At 42.5% G+C, this 21695-nt stretch overlaps 1 protein-coding gene across 1 annotated transcript; it reads left to right on the plus strand.

Moving 5' to 3' along the window:
* The first annotated feature begins 878 nt into the window (after window positions 1–878).
* On the plus strand, window positions 879–16018 carry LOC147248816 (forkhead box protein O1-A-like). Its single transcript, XM_086226474.1, has 4 exons — window positions 879–1628; window positions 14178–14369; window positions 14542–15752; window positions 15856–16018. The coding sequence occupies exons 1-3, from the start codon at window positions 1038–1040 to the stop codon at window positions 15718–15720; spliced, it is 1962 nt and encodes a 653-aa protein (XP_086082600.1). The 5' UTR covers window positions 879–1037; the 3' UTR covers window positions 15721–15752; window positions 15856–16018.
* Window positions 16019–21695: the final 5677 nt, after the last annotated feature.

Consider the following 21695-nt stretch of genomic DNA (forward strand, 5'->3'; position numbering starts at 1 on the left):
CATTTTCCACCAGGTGGCACTTTCGCTTCCACTAGTGGCTCTCATACTCTTAAATTACAATCTGTTACAATAAAGATTTAATCTTTTTTTCAAAGCTGGGACCAAAATTCTCCAAGACAAGTGCCTTCTCCAAAGCACCAGTTTTGTTTGTTTTTTTGTGAGTTTTTTCTTTCTTTCCCCACAGTAGTTTTATTATTGACCAATCAAAACCCTGGCATTTGAAGAACCGTTTCTTGGATATCAGAATCCAGTATCAATGTAAAAGTGAACCTTCCACGCATGTCCATTCATTTATGAAACACCACATGTCTTCATTGACGGTGAGGTCTCGACAACTACTCCAAGGAAGTCTGCATGGTTCGCTGCTTTTCATGGTGCATTCAGGTGCTGACAAACGTGTTGGAGTAACAACATCCGAATGACCTAAAGAATTTTCAAACAGGAAGATGAAGAGATGGCGTGAGATTGCAGAGGGAAGATTCGGTGCGTGAACTGATAATGACTGAAATTATTTTGAAGTGATTTACAAAATCTTCGTAAATCTTGAATTGCAGGACGTCACACAGTCACTCATGGCTGAATAGTTTCTGCACAGTTTACAGTTTCTCTGGAGTATGGCTTTACAGTGTTGGTTTGATATGGTCCCCTAACAGCATCCCTGTATGGGACCCACAGATGAACCAGCCCTTTAATATGCTGAGAATATTAAATCAATAACGAAGCAGGTTGAATTTCATATATTCTTCGTTTCCAGCCACAGACTCCAGTAACAGACCGTTGTAGACAATCCAAAAGACGGAGCGTGTGATGGGGCCCTGAAGGCAGCATGGGACCCTGAGCGCCTGATGTGCTGTCAGAGCGGCAGACTCGCAGCAGTCGGTGCAGGATGGTGTGAACTTCACTCAGACCTTGAAAGAAGTACATTTTCAATTCGATTACTTTCGACACAGACGAGATCGCAACGTCTTTACTATTTTCCCTACATATTTATAGTTCATGTGAGAGTCTATGACAGTGCGAGTCACGGTGACCCCGTCATGGCTGAGGTACCGCCACAGAGGCAGCCGGTAGAGATAGACCCGGACTTTGAGCCGCTCCCCCGCCCGCGCTCCTGCACCTGGCCGCTGCCCCGCCCGGAGCTCATCGACCCTGCCAGCTCCAATACATCCTCGCCGGCCCCGTCGGTGCAGCAGGAGCCGGGAGGAGGAAACCCCGAGTTCATCAGCAACCTCGGCTTGCTGGAGGAGGGCTATGAAGAGTACGCGGAACAGACCGCGCACGTGCCCTGCACGGATTTCCAGTGTCGAGAAGGAAACTGTGGGCATCTTCATCACCAACAACCCCATCGCCATCATCTGCAGCAGCAGCAACTCTCCGGGGCGCAGATGCCGCCCCAGCAACAGGTGCCTCCTTGTGGCGCTGCACCCTTGGGTGGCTCCAGTCAGAGGAAGAGCAGCTCGTCCCGCCGTAACGCCTGGGGGAACATGTCCTACGCCGACCTGATTACCAAAGCGATAGACAGCTCACCTGAGAAGAGGCTGACGCTGTCTCAGATCTACGACTGGATGGTGAAGAGTGTTCCTTACTTCCAGGACAAAGGAGACAGTAACAGTTCGGCGGGCTGGAAGGTGAGCGAGCACCCAGTTAGGGATTCACCTGAGAGGGTTTGGCGGTTGTTTCCGCTCGGTGCGTCACGCAGCCAAACACAACAGAAACCTACATTTGATACTAAAGCAAACAGTAACAGAAAACTGAATGAAAGACAACGTGTCAATCAAAACTGCACATATAGAAAGACTCAGAAAGGCGGGTAACGAACTGGTAACTCTGCTTATCATCGCTGGCGACAAGCTTCAGAGTAAAATCCTGATGTACCTTTTTAACCATTCATAATGAAGGGAAGCTTTCAACAGATTTTTCTCACTTCTTTCATGACCTCAATTGTCCTCTTTGCAACTTTAAAATTGCGGAATAGCGATTAAGCTGATATGTCCTCCCTATTTCAGTCTTTTAAAGGGCGCAGGTAGAGGAACTTCAGGCTTTGGCGCCGCTGTGCTTGAGGTCTAATTAAAGCTGCAAGTAGCGATGAGCAGATGTGAACCAAAGAATGCTTGTTACACCAGGTTTTAGTTCCTGTAACCACCTGGTGACTATGACTTAAACTCAGCTTGTAATTGTCTTCCAGCAATGACTCTCATCAAATGTTTTGAGTTTTTGTGTTCTATGTCAAAATGGTCTCCTTCGCCATGGTAACACCGTTGAACGATACCAACAGTCTTTAAAGTAACCCATCAACAAGTTCTTGAGGAGTTTCTGACCAATTAAAAAACAGATCTGGTTGACCCACAAGGAGGAGTACATCAGTGTGTATAAAAACTCCTGTCATTTCCTTTCACCACCAGGTGGCACTATCACTAATCTACCCCAACATGTAATTAGCCCATTCTGCGCCTCTCCAGGAAGTTTGGTGGCAGTCAGCATTGTAGTTTTTGCTTGATCCTGCCAAAAGACGAACCAACAATACTGAAAACATGAGGTCCATTGTGAAGGTGAAGTTCTTAATGAATTCCATTCAGCCCCCTCAGTTTTACCTCCCTGGTACTGCGCACGCTGACTCACTGTCTGTGCACTGACTCTTGTGTTTTTTATTGTACAATCAAACAGCAAAGTTTTCCAATAAAAACTACAGTTGTAGGAGTAAACTACCAAAAATCTAAGGAGGTTTTACATCAAGTAAATTTATTCGATAGGAACAATGTGATGTAACATTGCCCGTTTATAACCACAGGAACTTTTCCCAGGGAGATGGAACCTTTTGAGGAACTACTGTAGGTTCATTGGAACTGCATGGTTCACGGTCTTAATTTAGTTCTAGAGTTCTGAGTTCCAGGCACTATGGGGGTGGGTCTTTTTCTCCTGATCATATCTGATTGGTTGCCATATTTTCAAAAGTCCACAACGACAAGGCCTTCTGAAGATGACATCCACTTGGTTTTAGAAACAGCAACTTACAACGAGAAAGAGTACAGCTTTTCTCTAGTTTCCTTTGGGCCTGTGGACCACAGTCTAACACACACAGCAGTGGGCTGAAAGAACCTTTCTAGTTCCTGGCAAATAAAGTCCCGTGAACTTCTGGAAAAAGGGGCCCAAAGCACCAACAAGTTGAAATACTGACGTTCTGCATACGTAGATGAAAGCAACAGCTAGTTTTTAACTTGCAAATGTGTGATTAAAAGAATATTGATGCAAATTCAAAACTTTTCTTCACATATGTAAAACCTTTGCTCATAAATCAAACCCTGTGCGATTTCAGTTTTGCGCACTAGGCCAGGTAGGTGGGTCTCACTCTGAGAATGAACCAGCTCTATCGGGGGCCAGCGGAGTGACAGATAGGTTTGAGACAACAATATTTTTGGATTATTGAACAAAACTTTCAGTTTGTGATCAGTTATTTTATTTGCAATTAAGTATCTGACAATATTTTTGCGGTGAAAACAATGATTCCATTTCAAACCTAATCTGTTTGTTTGCGCAATGAAGATACAAATGTAGCTCCAGAACTGTTCTGTCATAACTGATCCAGCTATCATAACGATGAGCGCCTTCTCCAGTTGGGAGCAAACGGAATGGCCACACCCCAGACCGTGTCGTCATAGCAACTGTCTCAATCGACTTCAGAACACCTGGTGTGATACTCCTGGCTGTGATGTGGTAGATTCATCACGACCAGAAGCAAATACATGCTGTTGGTAAAATGTCTCCGGTACCTCTGACTCTGCTTCCTCATCTTCTTTCTTACTTTGCGTACCTTACATGTGCAAAGAGCATTTTTACCTCACAAGAAAAAAAATGTTATGGACAGCGATTTTACATTAAAATAATAGATCATTTATTATTGTTTGATGTGGCCTTGTGATGGGCTGGTGACCTGTCCGGGTGCATCCCCCATCTCAGCTGGTGGCAGGTGGAGAGGCTCCAGCCCCCCGCGACCCTTTACAGGAGAAGCGTTCTTGACCATGGATGGACGGATGGATGGGTGCATGTTAATGAAAATATTAAATTCACAAATTTAAATTTAAATTGTTATTTCAATTATCATGTTTATTATTGGGCCTATTATGTATTTACCTTTCGCAGGGTTTATCAAAATTGGGCTAAAGTTAGAGCACCTTTATTTAATAACTTTGTATTTTAACAGAAAGCAGTAGGTCAACCTGCGCTATTGCATTGATGAGTGCCCCCCCCCCCCACCCATTTTCTCAGTTGGAGAGAAAGAGCTGAACTATGCTCCTTATGTACAAGCTCAAGGGGTGAAAAAGTTATTTTTCTCCATGTCAATTAGCAAATTAGTACGTTTGACATCTGACTTTGAAATTCTGAGGCAGTTCCTCTGTCCAGCGGAGAACCAGGCTGGTTGAGAACATGCCAGACAACATTGTCCACCCCTCGGGTTCAGTACTGGATCTACGGAGGGCATCAGAATTGTCAGCTTCACTGACCTGTTACCATGTTAGCTGGGAACCAGCTCGGGCTGAGGCGAGCTCTATCCAGAAATGTGGCTCAACACACATTTTGTAGGATTTCTTTTTTTTTCCTATATTGGGAACAGACTATCCACTGCCTCATGGTCTGTTCAGCATTTCCACAGTCATGGAAAAGCTGGTCCAGTACTTTTTCAAAGCCTGAAAAATGTATTGGAAATGTTGAGCGCAGACAAGCTGGAAAATAACGGTAGCAATAACATCTTAATCTATGTCTTCATATTCTGTCAGCAGGTGAAGAAATGACTCAGACTCAACATGCACCAAAAGTGTAGAGGCAGATGAAAACACTCCAATATAAATGGAGTCAAATCTGTTTCAGCCTTGCAGCTCTTCCCTCTAACCCCTCCATTCTGGTGAGACATAATTTTGAAGCTATGTCAGGAAATGCCTGAGTGAACCTCAATCAAATATAGTTTCCATTGTTTAACACCCCCGTCTGAAAAGCTTGATCACGGCTTGCGTGATGAATTCAGGCCCTGCTAAAACTCCCTCTCCTCCGGTGCTGCAGCCGTCCTACACTCTCTCAAATATAAACGGACACATGTGTTTGCTCGAGAGGCAGCGTGGAGTAAACTCTCCATCGCCCCCGCCACAATAACAAGAGTCCACGCAAACAGCTCAATCAGTGTTTTGGAGTGTGTCGGAGGGGAAGGGGCAGGGAGAAAGGGATGCTGGGAACTACGTCAAACATCCTCCATTCCTGAGCTGTGTGCTCATATCTTTGTGCCCCTGTCTTCTAGAGTTTCCTCAACGGATGCTACAGCTTGGAGAAAGGGATGGCTTCTCTTTATCCCGTCACTCCCCCCGCCCTCTGTCAGGCTTTTTACTTAAGGTGTTTTTGAAAGGCTCCCCCCTTTGCTTCTTTTATACTAATTTTAATAAAGTGTAACATCCAATTTTTCCATTTATGCACAGAGAGACTTGGAGACTGGTACTGATTGCACCTTTCCTGTTAGTCAAAAGGTGGACTTAAGCCTCTCGAAAAAACAATATTGTACATTCCAGGTAACAAGAGTACCTTTTTAGGGAACATTCTTCAAAAGTATACATGTAGGTTCTGAACTGTTCTTGTCTCTCACCTCCATTTTTGAGTGCGTGCGTAACACAATTGATAATAAATACCTATAAAGTATTGGGGCTTCATTTAGCCCCTTTTTTCTTTTTAAAATCCCGACTCACATCCGAGTTAGCTAGTTAGCTAGTTAGCGTCAGATACACCATGGATTCTCCTGCTTGTTATTGCATCATAGTGAATTCAGCAGTTTGAACATAGTGAAACCAGAGCCATCTAATCAACGATATGCGCTTCTGAAAATGTATTTGGCACTTTAGGAGCGAGTACTTGAACTTGGACTCCTGCCTCGACCTCAAAACGTGCGTGATAAATACGATTTGTCCGCTTGGACGCTCAGCGGCATGGAGTGCAAAGTTATTGTTCATTAGATCATCTTTGATTCTCTTGTTCGTTTCATCTTTTTTCGAGTCACTGAAAGAGCAAAATCCCCGTTCATCACGGTCCAGGCTCGTTAATCTTTACTATAAAATCAACACATCTGCACTTCAACCATTGCATTCCATTGTTGGTATGCTCGCCGGGCCTTGGAACCACCGGCTAATGGTTATTTTTACACTTTCCTGTTAAAAAAACATGACGATCCCCCCACAATGAACTATGATGCATTTCCTGCCGAGTGGATGGAAAACAGTGCCATGTGTTAACATCTCCGCCCTGCAAAACACGGGGGTCAGACTTGGAAAAAGAGGTGGAACCGAATACGACAGACCGTATATAGATGGTGTTTGTTTATTTAATTTTATATCCAGTGGTTTTATTCCATTTCAACACCCCTGCCACATGAGCAAAGAGATCATCCGTCTGCTTAATATTATGTTTGGTGTCATGTCCTGGCTTATGTATGACATGCATGAGCGTCCCTGATTGTAATGACAGACAGTGGGCAGCCAGCGACCTCATGGTGGGTGGAGGGCGTTTAGTTTGAACCTCAGTGATTATAAAGTTCTGCCAAAAAAACTGGAGGTGGGTGGAGGGTAGGACAAGGGCGATACTGCTGCCGCCGCCGCTGATGCAGCTGCAGCTAAAGGTTCCCGAATCCCTCACAAATTTTGTTTTCCCTCTAAAACATTAGCGGCAGCCCAAGACATCTCTGATGAGCAGCCCTGTGCATGCAGGTTACTATAATCCTGGATAAAAGATCCTTCACTACAAGCTGCTCCAAAAATATTCTGTGGATCAATGAAAACAACCTTTAATGTATGGTTTGAAATCCCTTTAAATACCTCCGATCTAGCCGTAGCGTACGTCTGATCCTGCGAACACATACTGCTGGGATAAAAAAAAAAACATTCAAATTTCTCCTGATTTGTGCGTCTGAAAAAAAAAATAATTTAAGAGGCAAATATAAGTTTTGGTTACTACCTTTGGTCAAGCTAATGTCACGCATTAGCATCAACAGACTCTGGACCTGCTGCTAGTCTCCCAAAGGGGGTGGAGCAACAGCGAAACCTAGACACAGGAAAAGGCCCTTCAAACAGGAAGTAGTCAGGATATTAGATTATTTGCTGATATTCACTATACCGATATTGTACAACTGATTTTGCTGATAGCTGATATTTACCAATATTATCTGTATAAAAACAAGTTTCTGTGATAATTCCATTTTGTTCATACTGTAAAATATAAACCAAATGAAGTGAATGTCATTGGCACTGAAGTGCATATTTAAAAAAAAAAAAGCACATTCCCAGAGAGTATTTCACTCATTCTTCTGCTTTTCAATCAAACAAACTTACTGCTGTATTATTTAGGATAGAATATTACGCTAAATGCTCCCAAAAAAATTCCATCTACAGAAAACCCAGCTGCATGAGAGAGGAGCGGATCTGATCATGTTCTACTTCCTGTTTCTTTTTGGAGAAATATCATTTTGTCTTCCTGAATGTTTTGCGACAGATATCTTCACTCAGGGTATTGTGAATTTGCTGATCTCTTCACTTTTCATGTCGCGTCTCTTTCTGAACTCACGTTTGGGGACAAAGTCCTGATCGGAGACAACAGCCACTAAAAGAAACTGTCAACTATTTGTCTTAGGATCACAAGGTTAAATAGGGGAGGCCTGCCAGGGAACTTAAGAGGCCCACCGAGAGTTTTAAGTAACCCCACAAAGAAAGGGAGGCTCAGGGCAGGGGCTTTTTCAGAGCAGCAACCGTGGCTGGAGGGAAGGAGGGGAGCTGTCAGCTGACTGGCTGAGGCCTGTGTACAGTCTGCTGTCTACACATGTGTGAGTCTGAGGAATCCGCGGCATGTAGGCTTCTGCATTGTCCTCCGGTCGGCCCAGGATAATAATCCCCCCTCTATATTATGCTCACTAAAAGAACCTGGCCTCAAATCCATTATGCAAAACAAAAAGGGGGCATGGGTGCTGAGGGAAGCTTGACACAAAGAAATTGCCTGTGGTGTCAGGGAATAGAAACTGGATCAAAAGTAATTGAGATTAGTGTCCAATCTTGTAAGAAACTACTTGGCCTGTTAAAACTGTGTAAAAGAATGTGAGTCACCCTCAAGATTAGTCTTAGATTAGAGAGCAAGTTTTTATGTTTTTTAAATCAATAGCACTCCACATGAGCATGTTGAACAGCGTCTGTCATCCTCATCTGCCCCCGCTGGCTTATCAAGAACTGAACTCCTGACAGAAAGCTCTCCATTCCTTTTCATGGTCTCACTTTGAAGTCAGCGCAGAAGTAGGTCACTCAGTTTGATGCCCAGTGTTGGTGAAGTAGCCTGCGTTGTACAAACAGTGGCAACGAGGCTCCCCGTACTTAACTGGAGGGCTCTTCCTCTCCTGCAGCCATGCGCACCTTTTATCAGACTGCAACAGAACACTGTGGTGTCTCGCTCATGTTCAACTCCACTTTTGCTTCCTGGGTCAGAGGAGAAATAGGGCAGGGGTACACAGGAAGGCACTCTCAGGAAGTGGTTAGTCTTTTTACTGTAATCTCTGCAAGAACTGTGCACTCTTATTCTTGTATTCTTGAGACGTCCTGATTGTGCAAGTAATGACAGCAGGTATTAAAGACTGACGTGTCATATAAAGTGAAGATGCAGGAAATTGTCTAATTCTTGTGCTGCATCATTGGCTTCTTAGTCAGATCTCAATACTGTACATTGAAATATCAACGACTGAACTAAATAAATATTTTTTAAAAAATAGGACAGGAAACGCATTGTAAAATAGTCTAATAAATATATCACACAGCAATGAATTCAAATAAAAAACATCCATCCATCCATTTTCTACCTCTTATCCTGTTAAGGGTCATGGGGGGGTGGAGCCTATCCCAGCGGCGAAAAGCGGGGTTCACCCTGGACGGGTCGCCAGTCCATCGCAGGGCCAGCACATACAGACAGACAACCATTCACACTCACAGTCACATCAGCCTCGTCCCCAATTGCAACCTTCTTGCTGTGAGGCCACAGTGCTAACCACTGCACCACCGTGCCACCCTAAAAAAAAAAAATCGATCATCTAGAAATAAACATTCAAATGTAGAATAATTGTTTTAATAGAATAATACATATGTTTTTAAGTCACAAGGCCAAGCAGCTGGCCACTAAAATTTGATTCTTTTTTGTATCATGTATTTTCCACATTGTGCATTGACATTGTGAGCTGTACAATCAGCCAGTTTGGTTCATTTATTGTCCTCCGTGACTCAGTCTGTCAGTAAGTCAACAAACTGGTCAAGACATTTCCCACAGCTGGATTCTTTCAGCTAACATGCTTCCTTTTACTCACTGTTGATGTGTTTTTGATTCGTAGACAATTTCTCTACTGTTCAAAAAGCTTTCAGCAGAAGGAAAATAAAAACACAGCGGTTGCGCCCAAACAGGTCAATGAAAATCTGATTTGGAATAAAATGAGTAGAGGCAACTTAATCGCTGCGAAAATGAAATAAAATACATTTGTCACTGTAATCCCCCTGTAGTTTTGCTCTTTTGCTGCACATGAGGCCTCATGGCTGATATAAAGCCAGCTATCAGCAGCTGGAGTCAGCGGTCCATGTCTTGGGAGACCCTCTGTCCTGTCTGTGGTTGCGTCTGGTTCTGTATGTAAAACATCTGGATCAATTGCACGTGAGGCCACTTTCACTGTTGCTGCACCTGCCCCTGCAAACCAAGTCCTGTTTGTTTACCTACCCTGCGACCGTTACTGCAAGCCTCATGCTCCACTACACAGCAGCTGTGTCAATGAGAATGTTTTGACGTCCAGTAGGAGGGGTCTGAACCTGTTTTCTTAGATTAATTCAACCCTGATTCCAGCTTACTGTGGGCGCAGCTACTGGAGTCGTTTCATGTTGCACCCGCAGTTTGTCTCCATGCTGCCTTTTGAGATTATTCGGTGCATCTGAAGAGTTTTAAGACTGTGGAGGATTTTCTATCATCTAAATCAGATCTGCGAGCTGGCGTGATGATTCCAGTAGCAGGTGGTCCGACTGGTTTCTGCTGCATCGCCGTCATAGCTCAACATGGCGTTTCTGAGGGCAAACTGAAAATAGATTCTGTCAGCGGCAACGGAGCCTTTCCCATGTTAGATGTCCTTGCACCAGCTGACCAAGGACCACTGGGACTCACATGTTCTGCAGTAGTTTGTGTAAGATCCAAATAAAAATGATTCCCTCAAAAAAGAAGGATGAAGACAGTTTCTTAGAATATTATATTCACGGAAGACCAATAGCGAGAATCCTCTCTCTGTAATAGTCGTGTCACTTTCAGGCCTCTGTAATCTCGGTCTGGGATTTTCCCTTGTTGCCCAGAAAGATCAGTAAAGTTCAGAGATTTCCCATGTTTAGTTTCTGCTTCATTTGAATACCCCACATTCAGATGAAGCAGCTTCAGGTAGACATATTTCACTACTTCAAGGTCATTCAAGTGCGAGGGGAATATGAATGGATTTTTTAAAAAGCAGTAACAATGAAACATATAGGCCACCTCTGGCTGGGCTTTCAGACAAATAATGTGCGAGAGGGGCAGCTCGTGAATTAGTGAGGCTGGGGATGTCTTTTGTCCTCTTTGGGCTGAGGTGAGGTCTGTCTCAGAAAAGGATTATCCCAGGCAGAGAGGAGAATGCCCCTTCCCAGGGCCCAGTCATGCAGCCCATGATCTATTGTAAAAACCAATCAGAGGGTGTAGACATTTGCATATCACCAGTGATCCCAACCATGTGTGAGCCTCAGATCCCTGGTTGGCCACTCAAGACTAATTTCCTGTTGCAGATGGAAATCATATAAATTGAAAAAGAGAAAGAAGTCATGATTCAATCCGGGCAGATTGAGAATTCCTTTTTTTCTGACTGTGAAGCGAATGTGCACACACTGCCTCAAACTCTCCAGTCTGTGCTTGCAGGATATCCTACACAGGAAGCCTTATTTAAAAGCCAGTGGAAGAGAAGGGAGGAGTGCAGTACAGGAGGTGGTGGTGGGGATGTGTGGAGGGGGTCTGTTTTGGTGAGTCAGAAAGCAGACAGTCCGACCTAGCACGTCACATCTGATGCTTTTCCTCCTTTCTCTGTCCGTGCTTCATCCAACCTGTTTGCTTGTGTCTGTCAGCGCCTGCTGAGGAGCTCGTGTTCAGCACACAGCGAACTCATTGACCTCAGCTCGCTCCGTCACCCTCCCCATTCTATATTCGAACTCTGTAACCTCCCCTCGCTCCTCTTTTTCTGCTCAAAATTCTTATTCTCACATAGGCTCCACTCTTAAGGTCAGGCTTCACAAGGCTGCTGCTGCTGATGTGCAGTTTTCAGGTTCAGCGCTCTCGTATTGAGACCGTCACCCAAACTATTGCTGACAATAAACTTCTCTTATGCTGTTATTTAACATCATGCACTGCAAAAAGTATACTTGTCGAAGTGCTGGGCAAAATACTCTTCAAAGTATATAAAGCATTAGCACTAGCACAGCAGTTCACATATGAGCAAACATAGATGTTTTTGCTTAGAGTAAGTAACATAAACTACCAGTAGACCAAGAAATATTGGTACTTTCTCTCTGTTGACTGTGAATAGCATGTTGAAAGGGAATTTAGATCTCCAACAACAACTTATCCAATTAGCTAACTAATGTCTGAAGAATGCACGTTAGCTGCTGCACCTGAGTGTCAGGCTCTCTACTACGGTTCGCTCTTTGACCAGATGTTTCCTCAGTTTTTGCAATGGCCAATTTTGCATTTTGTATGACAAATATAGCATGAAGTGTGATTCTGCGTCATGTTTTCAAAAAGTAACCACACTAGGCTGTACTCAGACTGATTGTTGGGCTTCTGGTATACTTTACTGCAGATATATTTTGATGTTCTACAAACAGTACACAACCCTACTTGTGAGCCGATCGAGTCGAGATTTTCTGACTAGAAAGTACTTAGACTTGTTTTGCAGTGTGACTGCACTGCCACATAAAAAGCCTGTACCCAACTCAAGATCATCCCTGAAGAGATGCACCCAGACAGTCCATCTATTGTCTTCAATGTAAGCGCCTTTATCTCCTTGCTTTGTGTATCCCTGTTGAATTCTGTGGTTGGGGACATCTGGCTTTACTAACTGCAGCTTTTGCATACACATGGGTATTCAGGGGAATTTCCCCGCTCTTATGTCTTGTGTTGGTCTTTTGCTGTACCCAGAATTCAATGGTGCAGTGAGATGTCATATTAGGAAGATTTTGTCCAGAGAGACCAAACTGTACAGTGCGTCTTTGTGCTATATGACGGATCTCTCTGGGTCTCAACCATCTTTGTTTTTCCTCCAGGGAGAATTACCGCAAGAGGCGCCTCTGTGTCCTTTCCTGACATAGCATTAGAGAAAACTGAGTGAAGGAGGCTTTAGGTGTATATGCGTCTTAGCGCAAGGACAAACCTGACCGCATACAAAACATGATCAAGTTGGTTAAAGCCAAAGTAATATAATCTGCTTGCTTCAGGAGAAGTTTTTAAACACACTCTAAGTAGCGCAGACGTCAAAGTATAGGGTTATGGATAATCTTTATGCAACTGTGGTTCATATATATATATATAAAATATTCTACAGACTCCCTTTTTGTTTTCTCTGTGTCGTTTTCCCCTTCGGTGGAGTAATTTTGCCGCTGGTGGAAGGGTGGGATAGAGATGTGTAGATAAAAGTAGATCGACATCACATCAGACATATGATTATTGGCTACCGTTAGGAGGGAGGAGACTGACCACAGTAATGACCTAAGGTCAAAGGTCACGCTTGGGTTTGATGGTTGTATTATTACAGCTTTTCTTATTTGGCTTTAACCCATAACACAGGGTTGAGTTTTTGCAGGAAATATTTCACAGGTTGTTATTCTTTCACTCCCATATTCAGCCATGTAACCATATCAGCAACACTTTAGTTTATGACCTCTCATGATCCACATACTTGATGCAAGTTCATCATCATGTAAGTCTTCCATTCCCTTCCAACTATTCCACCTGGTAGAGTTTCTTCCTTTCGGCAGGCCTCTTTTGTACAGAGTTTTGTGGTTTTTGAGAAAACAAACTGTTTCGATGAGGTTGTTGTTATTGCTTCCACGGTGCCGGGGTCACTCATGGTGGAGGCAGGTAGGTGGAAGTTGAACGAGGGCATCTGTAACGTTTGCACGTAAAGCCAGCGTCGGCTAGCTCGCTAGAATAAACAAGCTACCTGAAACAAACTTTGTAAACATCATAACAATAACAGAGTTACCAACTGAAACAGAATGGAAACTTGTGTGATTCTTTCCATCAGCAGAGTTTCTAGCCAGCTACACCAGCTTTGTTTGTTTTAGCCATAAACATAGAGAATATATGTGTGTTTATGGTTACTATGTAACCTGGGCACCTGCCATGAGCAAAACACTGATGTGTCACGTGACAGATGTGGTTAGTGTAGCTTCTCAAATTGATTACAGTGGTTTTCAACTGCTGCACTACACTCATGGCTCAGGCTTTTGGTTACATAGATGTCCATAAGTTCTCATAAAAAAAAAAAAAGGATTAAAGAAATGCACATTTGAAGACAAATTCACAGTTCTCCAGGATTTATACTGTCTTTTATTTACTTCTCTATTTACAACATCAGGGATAGTTTGATAAAGACAAAACTAACCATTCCCGAGGCAGTTTGAAGACATTTCAGCAGATGTGTAACTTGGAACAGTTGCCATGTTGAACCTGGCAAAGCAATGTACCTGTTTGTAATGGGGGGGGGGGGGGGGGGTGCAGAGAAACATGAAGGACACAGAGTTGGGTGCTAGATATCCCATCTCTCTACTGTGCACATTTTCTAATTAAATATTAGCTGTGACCTCATGCTTAACCACTCCCTTTAATTCTTTCTCAATTCTCTGATTTAAAAACAGCGAATAAATTCCCCAGCACATTCATGCATCTTTCCATTGAACTCCCTCTCAGATGAAGGCTTATTTCACACACCAGAAGGTTGGTATACTGATGGGATTTTCCTGCCTCTAAACTTAGAAATATGTATCTATCGATTTTGATGTCTCAGACTGTATTGTTGCCTACACAAAGCTGTGACGTGCACAGATAACTAACAAATGATTCATTGTGTTCCCATTCAGAACTCCATCCGACACAATCTTTCCCTGCACAGCCGCTTTGTGCGTATACAGAACGAAGGAACAGGAAAAAGCTCTTGGTGGATGCTGAACCCAGAAGGGGGGAAGAATGGAAAGTCACCTCGACGAAGAGCTGTCTCCATGGACAACAACAGTAAGTTTACCAAGAGCAGAGGAAGGGCCACAAAGAAAAAGGTACAGTCCTCATTTTATTAACACTGTCCTCAAATTACCTCTGAAAGTAGTTCAGCTGTTGTTGTTGTTTTTTTGTCACAATTCTACTGAGGTTTATTTTAGTGCGTGCTAGTAACACTCTAGTATATTTTATGGGCACACTGGTGAGAGTTTTGTGTTTTTCTACACCCAGGTGGCTCTACAAGAAGAGGCTGAGGGAGGAGCAAGCAGTCCTGGTTCCCAGTACTCCAACTGGCTGGGGAGTCCAAACTCCCACAGTAACGAGGACTTTGAGGCCTGGAGCTCCTTTAGAACGCGCACCAGCTCCGATGCCAGCACCCTGAGTGGTCACCATTCACCTTTCCCTTCTGAACAGGAGGACCTTGGGGAATCTGATGGCCACCTGATGTATCCTGGAGGTGCGGGGAGCAAGCTAACGGCCCCCCTGCCTAGCCTGTCTGAGGTTGCCGGATCCATGGCTGGCTCAAAGAAGGTCATGGAGAGCCTGTTAGATAACCTGAACCTGCTGTCTCCTAATAATCCCCAGCTGTGTTCAGACTCCTCACGTTCCTCTAATGCCGCCCTGCTTCAAAGTGGCCCTTACAACTCCTCTGGCTTGACCCCCCACCCACAGCAGGACTATCGTAAATGCATGTACAGCCAGGTAAGGTTGAACTCAATGTCCCCTGTCCCTATGCAAACGCTTCCAGAGAACAAGCAGGGCTACAGGGCTTATGAGAACCAATATATCTGCCCTGCTGGCCTCCTCAAAGAGCTGCTGACCTCAGATCCAGACACCAGCGGTGACATGACTCCCTTTAAAGATTCATTGGTGTCTCCGGTTGGGAGGGGTCGTTGCTTAATGCCCACCTACAACAGCCAGAGCCCCTTGGGGGGGCATAAAGGAGTAAGAATGATGAATCCCCCTCAGAGTCACCCAGTTCCTCATGTCAATCCCCAAGCTATACATAACCAGGGTCCGTCAACCTCACGAGACTTGAATAGCTGCAACATGATCCCCTTGACCAGTCTGACTAGTCTTTCAGGGCCCCCTCCTCGAATGACGACCCTGAGGACATGCATGGAACTGTCCCCTGGTCACCCAGCACACACTAGTGATGTCATGGCAGGTTATAGCAGCAACGGCTGCAGAGAACTCAATTCAATTCACCCACATGGCCATCATCAGGAGCGGCTGCCCAGTGACCTGGACAACATGCCCATTGAGAGGTTAGAATGTGATATGGAGTCTGTCCTCCATGACACCCTCATGGATGGGGGGGTGCTGGACTTCAACTTTGACCCCACAGCTGGGCCTCAAGGGTTTCCTCAGAGAGTGAAGACTACCACACATAGCTGGGTGTCAGGCTAGGACATATGGAGGATCTTGTAAGGGATGCTGCAGTAAGTGAGACGATCACTCTGCTTGTTAAACATGTAGTGAATCTTGGATAAATAAAATGGCCTCTCATGTTTATCCATGAACCTTTTCCCTTCTCTCACACAGGTATTGCTCAGTATCATGCCACTGCTCGCCTTCATCCGGAGACAGGAAAACCTTAATCCAAAGAGGCCACCAACATCACCATGGCCAGGTCTCCCTCAGAAAAGAGATCACCTGATCTCAAGTGACTACCTGGTAAAATAAAGCTTAAAAAAAAAAAAAAAAATCACACACCACACAGGGCATCTGAAGTTACTGTGGGTTATTGTTGCGTTTGATTACAACGAGCTTGATAGCAAGCACAATGTTTTAATTTGTGTTTTTAAAGAGAGCAACAAGACTGCTTTAGCAGAATTAGCCTTGTTTACAACTGCCTGTAAAAAAACAAACAAACTGGAAATTGGAATTGATTTGTGTTTGCATCATGGATAAATGAAACAGCTCCATGTATTCCATCAAACAGAATCAGAGTGTGCTGACAAAAAAAAGATAGACAAGTCATCTCTCAGGCTGACATTTTTGGAAAAAGCTGTTTATTTGGCTTTATGTCTTCGAGGAGTCTTGAGGACCCAAAAACTCAGTGAGAGTCAGGGTTTGACTGGAAACCAGTTCTGCAGATATTCTGTAATAACCCAAGAGGTTCAATCTGGTGATTATAAACCTGCTGCCTAAAATTCCATTTTGGTTATAAAGTTTGAACTCAGTTTCACTCCCAAACAATGCGGTTTGTTTATCACTTACTTTTTTTGTATCTTGAATTCACAAGAAAAAAAAATTCTGTGACCTTCTGGTTAATCCATATTTCAGAAAATGCTGAACGACTCTATTTTAATACATTCAAGAAATCAGTCCCCCCCAAAAAAATGTGAAATCTGAAAAGAAATGTTTGGAATTTGAGATCTTTATGGTCACGGATGGCAAGTGATCGCAAACATGTCAAATGAGTGAAATCATTCAGTTTTGATAAACCAGTGTATCATCTGCAAATTGATACATTTTTTTTTTTCAATCTTTAAGAAAGAACATGTCCCTGAAAGTATTTGGACTGGTGAATAAAATCTTAAATGATTGTAGACAGAGAAAAGCAGTGCTAGAGTTAATTTTCAGCCATAAAGTAAGCCATCATTCATATACTGTATGAAGATATGTTTTTTTGTTTTTCCCTCTAATGGACCTTTGCTTTGGACCTTGTGCGCTTGTAAAAATGTGTATATTTGCAGAGTACTGCATTTGCGTTACAGAATATCGTTATACTTCCTTTATGTTACATTGTATTGAACATGAAAATTACAGATATACTGTTATAGAGGTGTCTCCTGTTTGTGCTGCCTTACCGCTACAAAACACGCCTGACATGAACGGTGTTCCACACAATCATTAGGAATTTTTCTTTTGGAAACGCAGGCAACAGCTTTCAAAATTATTGAAGTATTTTCCTTTTGCTCGTTGCAGTAATTAAGAACAGCACTGTCCGAAGAAAACCTCCTAACAGGGTAATTACCTTGAACTCAATGTTGCTTTTTTCTATCAAGATAAAGGGATCTTTTGGGGGCTGTGAACCTGACGCTCTAAAGCGTTGCTCAAACACAGCACAGGATTCGCTTGCTACGTGTTTGAGCAGCTACAGTTGTTACATACCAAAGAGGGTTTTGTTTTTGTTTTTTTAATAACTCTTATCAAACACATTTCATAGAAAGTGTGACAGTTCACTGTGCCTACTTGCTCTCACAGACTGAGAATGTTGTACATATTCATATCTTGATAGTCCACATGAAGGGTTTAAATGACTTGCTATGCTGAAATATTATACTCTGGTTATGTTACAATGGTTGTTTACATATCAGTCCAAACTATACCAGTAAATATATGAACACTCATACCTCAAAATATTTTACCTCTGAAGTGTTGAAGGGATTTGTTTTCTTCCCATATACCCATTGAGTAATGTATTGAATTCTAAGAATATTTTTGTACATATTTTGATTTCTATTTTTATTCTATTAGAGCTGTTCATTCTGGACAGGTTCAACATGCTGTGTCTATTTTCTTGTGTTCAAGGATTATAGCCATTAGTTTTTAGTCAAGATCTATGTGGCCATATTGGAAATAATTTGAAATTAGACATTATTTTTTTTGTGTGCGTGTGTGTGTTTCCATACGTTTGCAGTCTTCTGACATGACAGATTATCAAGGAATAGAATGAAACAAATTCAATCTTGTTGTGTGAAGTATTACTATATTTATAAACAGGATGGGACCATTTTAACAATGGGTTAAAAACCTTGCACGTTCGATTTTGAAAAAGCATTTTTGAAATCTTCAGCTTGTTTCATGTCAGAATAAGAAAAGAACATTAACTCATTTTATATGATATTTTGAAAAGGCATGAATAATTAAAGTAACTTATGTGCAGGGTTTTTTTTTTTCAGAACAATTGTCTTATTTTGTTTTTGGTATCCGCCTCCTGCTATTTTTTAAAGGAATGCTGTTTTCTATGTAACCCATTTAATGCAAAAAAAAACAAAAAATCACCATGAAGTTGCAATTAAAATGAAGTGGAAAAACAATCGTTTTCGCATCCTTTCCTTCATAGCAGTATGATACACGATGGCGTGGGCTTGTCATCACTATGTTTCAGACACATTGCTGGATTTTTTTTTCCGTCTGCTGAAAGAAATGGTCTCAGTTCACGTTATTGTGTTGCATTGCATCAGTAGTTTGGGATTACACCAGAAAGTGATATGATGGTTCTTATAGGAAATAGAGGAAGTATTTCTGTTAAGTCACAGAAAGTAACAGGTCGGGGGGGGGGGGGGTTCTTATGATTCCGGAGCATCTAATGGGGGTTAAACTAATGGATAAACAAATGACAGCTTTGGGTAAAGTATCCTTTTGAAGCATTTGATATTAAAGTCTCTGTATTCTCAGGCTTTATAGCAGCCCTTAGGAAAACAACAACAACAACAAAAAGCTTTCTAAACTTTCACTTTTTGACATTCACTTCACTTGGAATGAATCAGTTATTGTATTTTCCTGTGTCCTTGACTGGAATTTAATGACTTGTGGTTCACATGCGATGAAAGACTCATCGGTGGTTTGTCGGCTCACTGATTTACTGTTCATACATTGTCTGAATGTTGTTTCCTGTAAAAGCCATGTGCACTGCATCCTCATATGCCCACTGTATTTGCACATATACTTTTTTGAATAGTTATTTATTGCTTCAAACTGTGCACTTCAAATTGCAAGCTCCTCCTGTGTACCGTACTTCTTGTGCCGGTTGGAATCTCCATCCGTGTGCTGACTGCTTATTTATTCTCTCTGGCATGGATCTGTCTGCTATTTGTTTTTGAATGTATGCACAGTCTGGGTGGAATGCTGAAACTCAATTGACCTTTGGGATAAATTGAGTTGTCTAAACTGAAATGAACTAAACCGAAAAACTGATGAAATTTTACCCAAAAAACATCTGCATCAGTAAAGCCGTATATTTTTTACAAAATACATGTCGACATTAAGACAGTATTCTTCTCATCTATACTTGTAATTCATGCCCACAGTCCTCAACAGCATTTTGTAATTGTTAATGAATATTTTGGCGGCCCAGAACTGTAAGAGTGTATCTATATTAACTATTCCAGTGTGACCTAAAGTAACAGCTCACCTCAACAGATTGCCTGTAGACGGTGGAGCCGGCTGTGATGAATGAAGCTCTTGCGGGACAGGCACCCGTCATTAAGCACACATGTAGCCCACATGCCCTCATTCAGGCCCTCAGAAGTCCCACCAAGTCACAGGGAAGCTAATTTCATGGTCCCGTGAGGATGCTGATAAGATGCAATTGATACAGTCTGAAATATTGTGTGTGGCACATGGGTAGAATACATTCTACTCTTAGGCAGTTGTCCTCAAATGACACGATGAAAAGGTTTTCATGCGATGTGAGAGACAATCATGAGTCAAAAGCGTAGGTCCTGCAGGCGGCAGGGAGTGTGTAATCAAAGGAGGTGGACTTTAACAGCATGCACATCAGTGTCCTTATGGGATTTTATCCTGTTTGTGTGTGTGTGTGTGTGTGTGTGTGTGTGTGTCTGCGCGTGCATGCGCGCAGCTGGATCATTCAACTATTATCCTGAAATACCATCTGACATTTACTCATGTGATGAATAGTTGAATAAAACGGGTCATAAAGTACCTCTAACTCACAATCTGTAAATAGGTTCCAGGCTGCATGAGCTCAAGGCAAATCCCCATGTAAAGGAACTGTGACTAGTGATGATTATCAGAGCATATTTTTAGTACCAGTATCAGTATAAAACAATTTCAGGACTTACTGCTGTTGAGCGAACTTGGGCCTTCATAAAAGGTGTGTGGTAGTTTGCCAGTAATGTTGTCTGTTGATGCAGAGGGAAACACATCCAAGCCACATCTAACTATCAAGATTTCAATGTGCGTCATTTGCCTACGCATGAATGTGAAAACTTGACCTCACGATCTCTACCTGTATCTTTGGAGTCTCGGTCTAAGTGGCACACACTTCCCTCAGTGTGTTCATGGTTTTGTACTCTGTCCTACTTCTGTCTGTACTTGTTGAGCCTGAAAGAAGTGATTTTTGTGAAGACTGACAGCTTCAATGGGAGGTTTTAATTCTCTAAACACATCACTGGAAGGAAAAGTAAAAGAAAAAAGTCAGTTGTGTGATCGGCAGGAGGTTTCCAGAGACACACTTAACAGTCAGAGGCATTTTCTGTCCTGTTTCCTCATGTAACTGAATGAACTTATATAAACGTGTCCATGTTGGGTTGGTTTTACCTTCTTTTTGGTGATACAGATTCATTTGTGATGACTAAAATAAAAATCAAAAAATGGATTTGGCTCCGTTTTGACTTGTAAAAATGCTCAAACAAAGATACCGCCACATGTCTGCTCAGTAGAGGGCAACATTTTCTGAAATTGACCTTATAAACTTAGCAAAACACTGCAGTCAATACACTGAATTTGAAATGCCTTTGCCTTTATTTAGTTTTCTACTATTTGACTTGTACTCATAATATTGTAGCTCATGTAAACGTTCTGCTACTACATGTTCACATCAGGCTCCTCAGGTCAGTTTAAAAGAATTCGAGTAGAATTATGATTGTTTTCATCCTCTATCATTGCAATTTCCCAATGACAGAACAGATTTCAACTAAAATGGTTGGCGAAACAACATGTAACAAAGGACAAACTCTTGGTTATTCTTTAGAGCACTTAATCCACATCTAATCTGCCTGTTCAAATCAAATCAAATCAAATCAAATCAAATCGAATCAAACCAAATCAAACCCATCCTGATGTGTGCTCTCGCGTATTTAGAGATGATATTGAAAAAAAATATCATCTGTGGAACACGTGGTTATAATTTCAAATCTATTTTTGATTTATCATTGGATTTATCATCAACAGTAGCATCTATATTGATTCTGACACCTCTAATGTCATCTCACGGTGGTCACTTTTATTTTGAGGCTGAAATGATTGGTTTGGCTCTTGTGGTTGTGGAGCTATAATCTCAAACACAAGGGCTGAAAACTGTCTGGCTCTGGCATGACTCCAGGAAATTAGGTGGTGGTTTGGGCCCATGGAGATGTACTAATCTAAGCACAATATGCATAGGCACATCCAGCGTCTGAGCTGCAACGCACCTTTGTATCTCTCAGAGGGAGGCCACACGTACATTAATTCATGAAATTAACTCTGCAAACAACTCTGGGAGTCAGGAATAGGTCTTGGCAGAGTCCAAGCAAACTAATTAACAGAGGGAAATGCATCAAATAAGATGGACATATCAAACCGTACATCAGCGGACACTACGTTAGTGTGCAGACACAAGCTGTGGAGCTATCGAGATGGAAGAGATACAA

This window comes from Aulostomus chinensis, chromosome 15, assembly GCF_037954235.1.
Source record: "Aulostomus chinensis isolate RoL2024-O1b breed Wild chromosome 15, RoL_Achi_v1.0, whole genome shotgun sequence".
Classification (NCBI taxonomy): domain Eukaryota; kingdom Metazoa; phylum Chordata; class Actinopteri; order Syngnathiformes; family Aulostomidae; genus Aulostomus; species Aulostomus chinensis.

Bases quoted from the DNA above. Each gene is read 5' to 3' on its own strand.
- LOC147248816 (XM_086226474.1), top strand. From the start codon at position 1,038: ATGGCTGAGGTACCGCCACAGAGGCAGCCGGTAGAGATAGACCCGGAC. The intron at 1,629-14,177 runs GTGAGCGAGCAC...GTTCCCATTCAG, and splicing joins ACAGTTCGGCGGGCTGGAAG to AACTCCATCCGACACAATCT. The intron at 14,370-14,541 runs GTACAGTCCTCA...TTCTACACCCAG, and splicing joins GAAGGGCCACAAAGAAAAAG to GTGGCTCTACAAGAAGAGGC.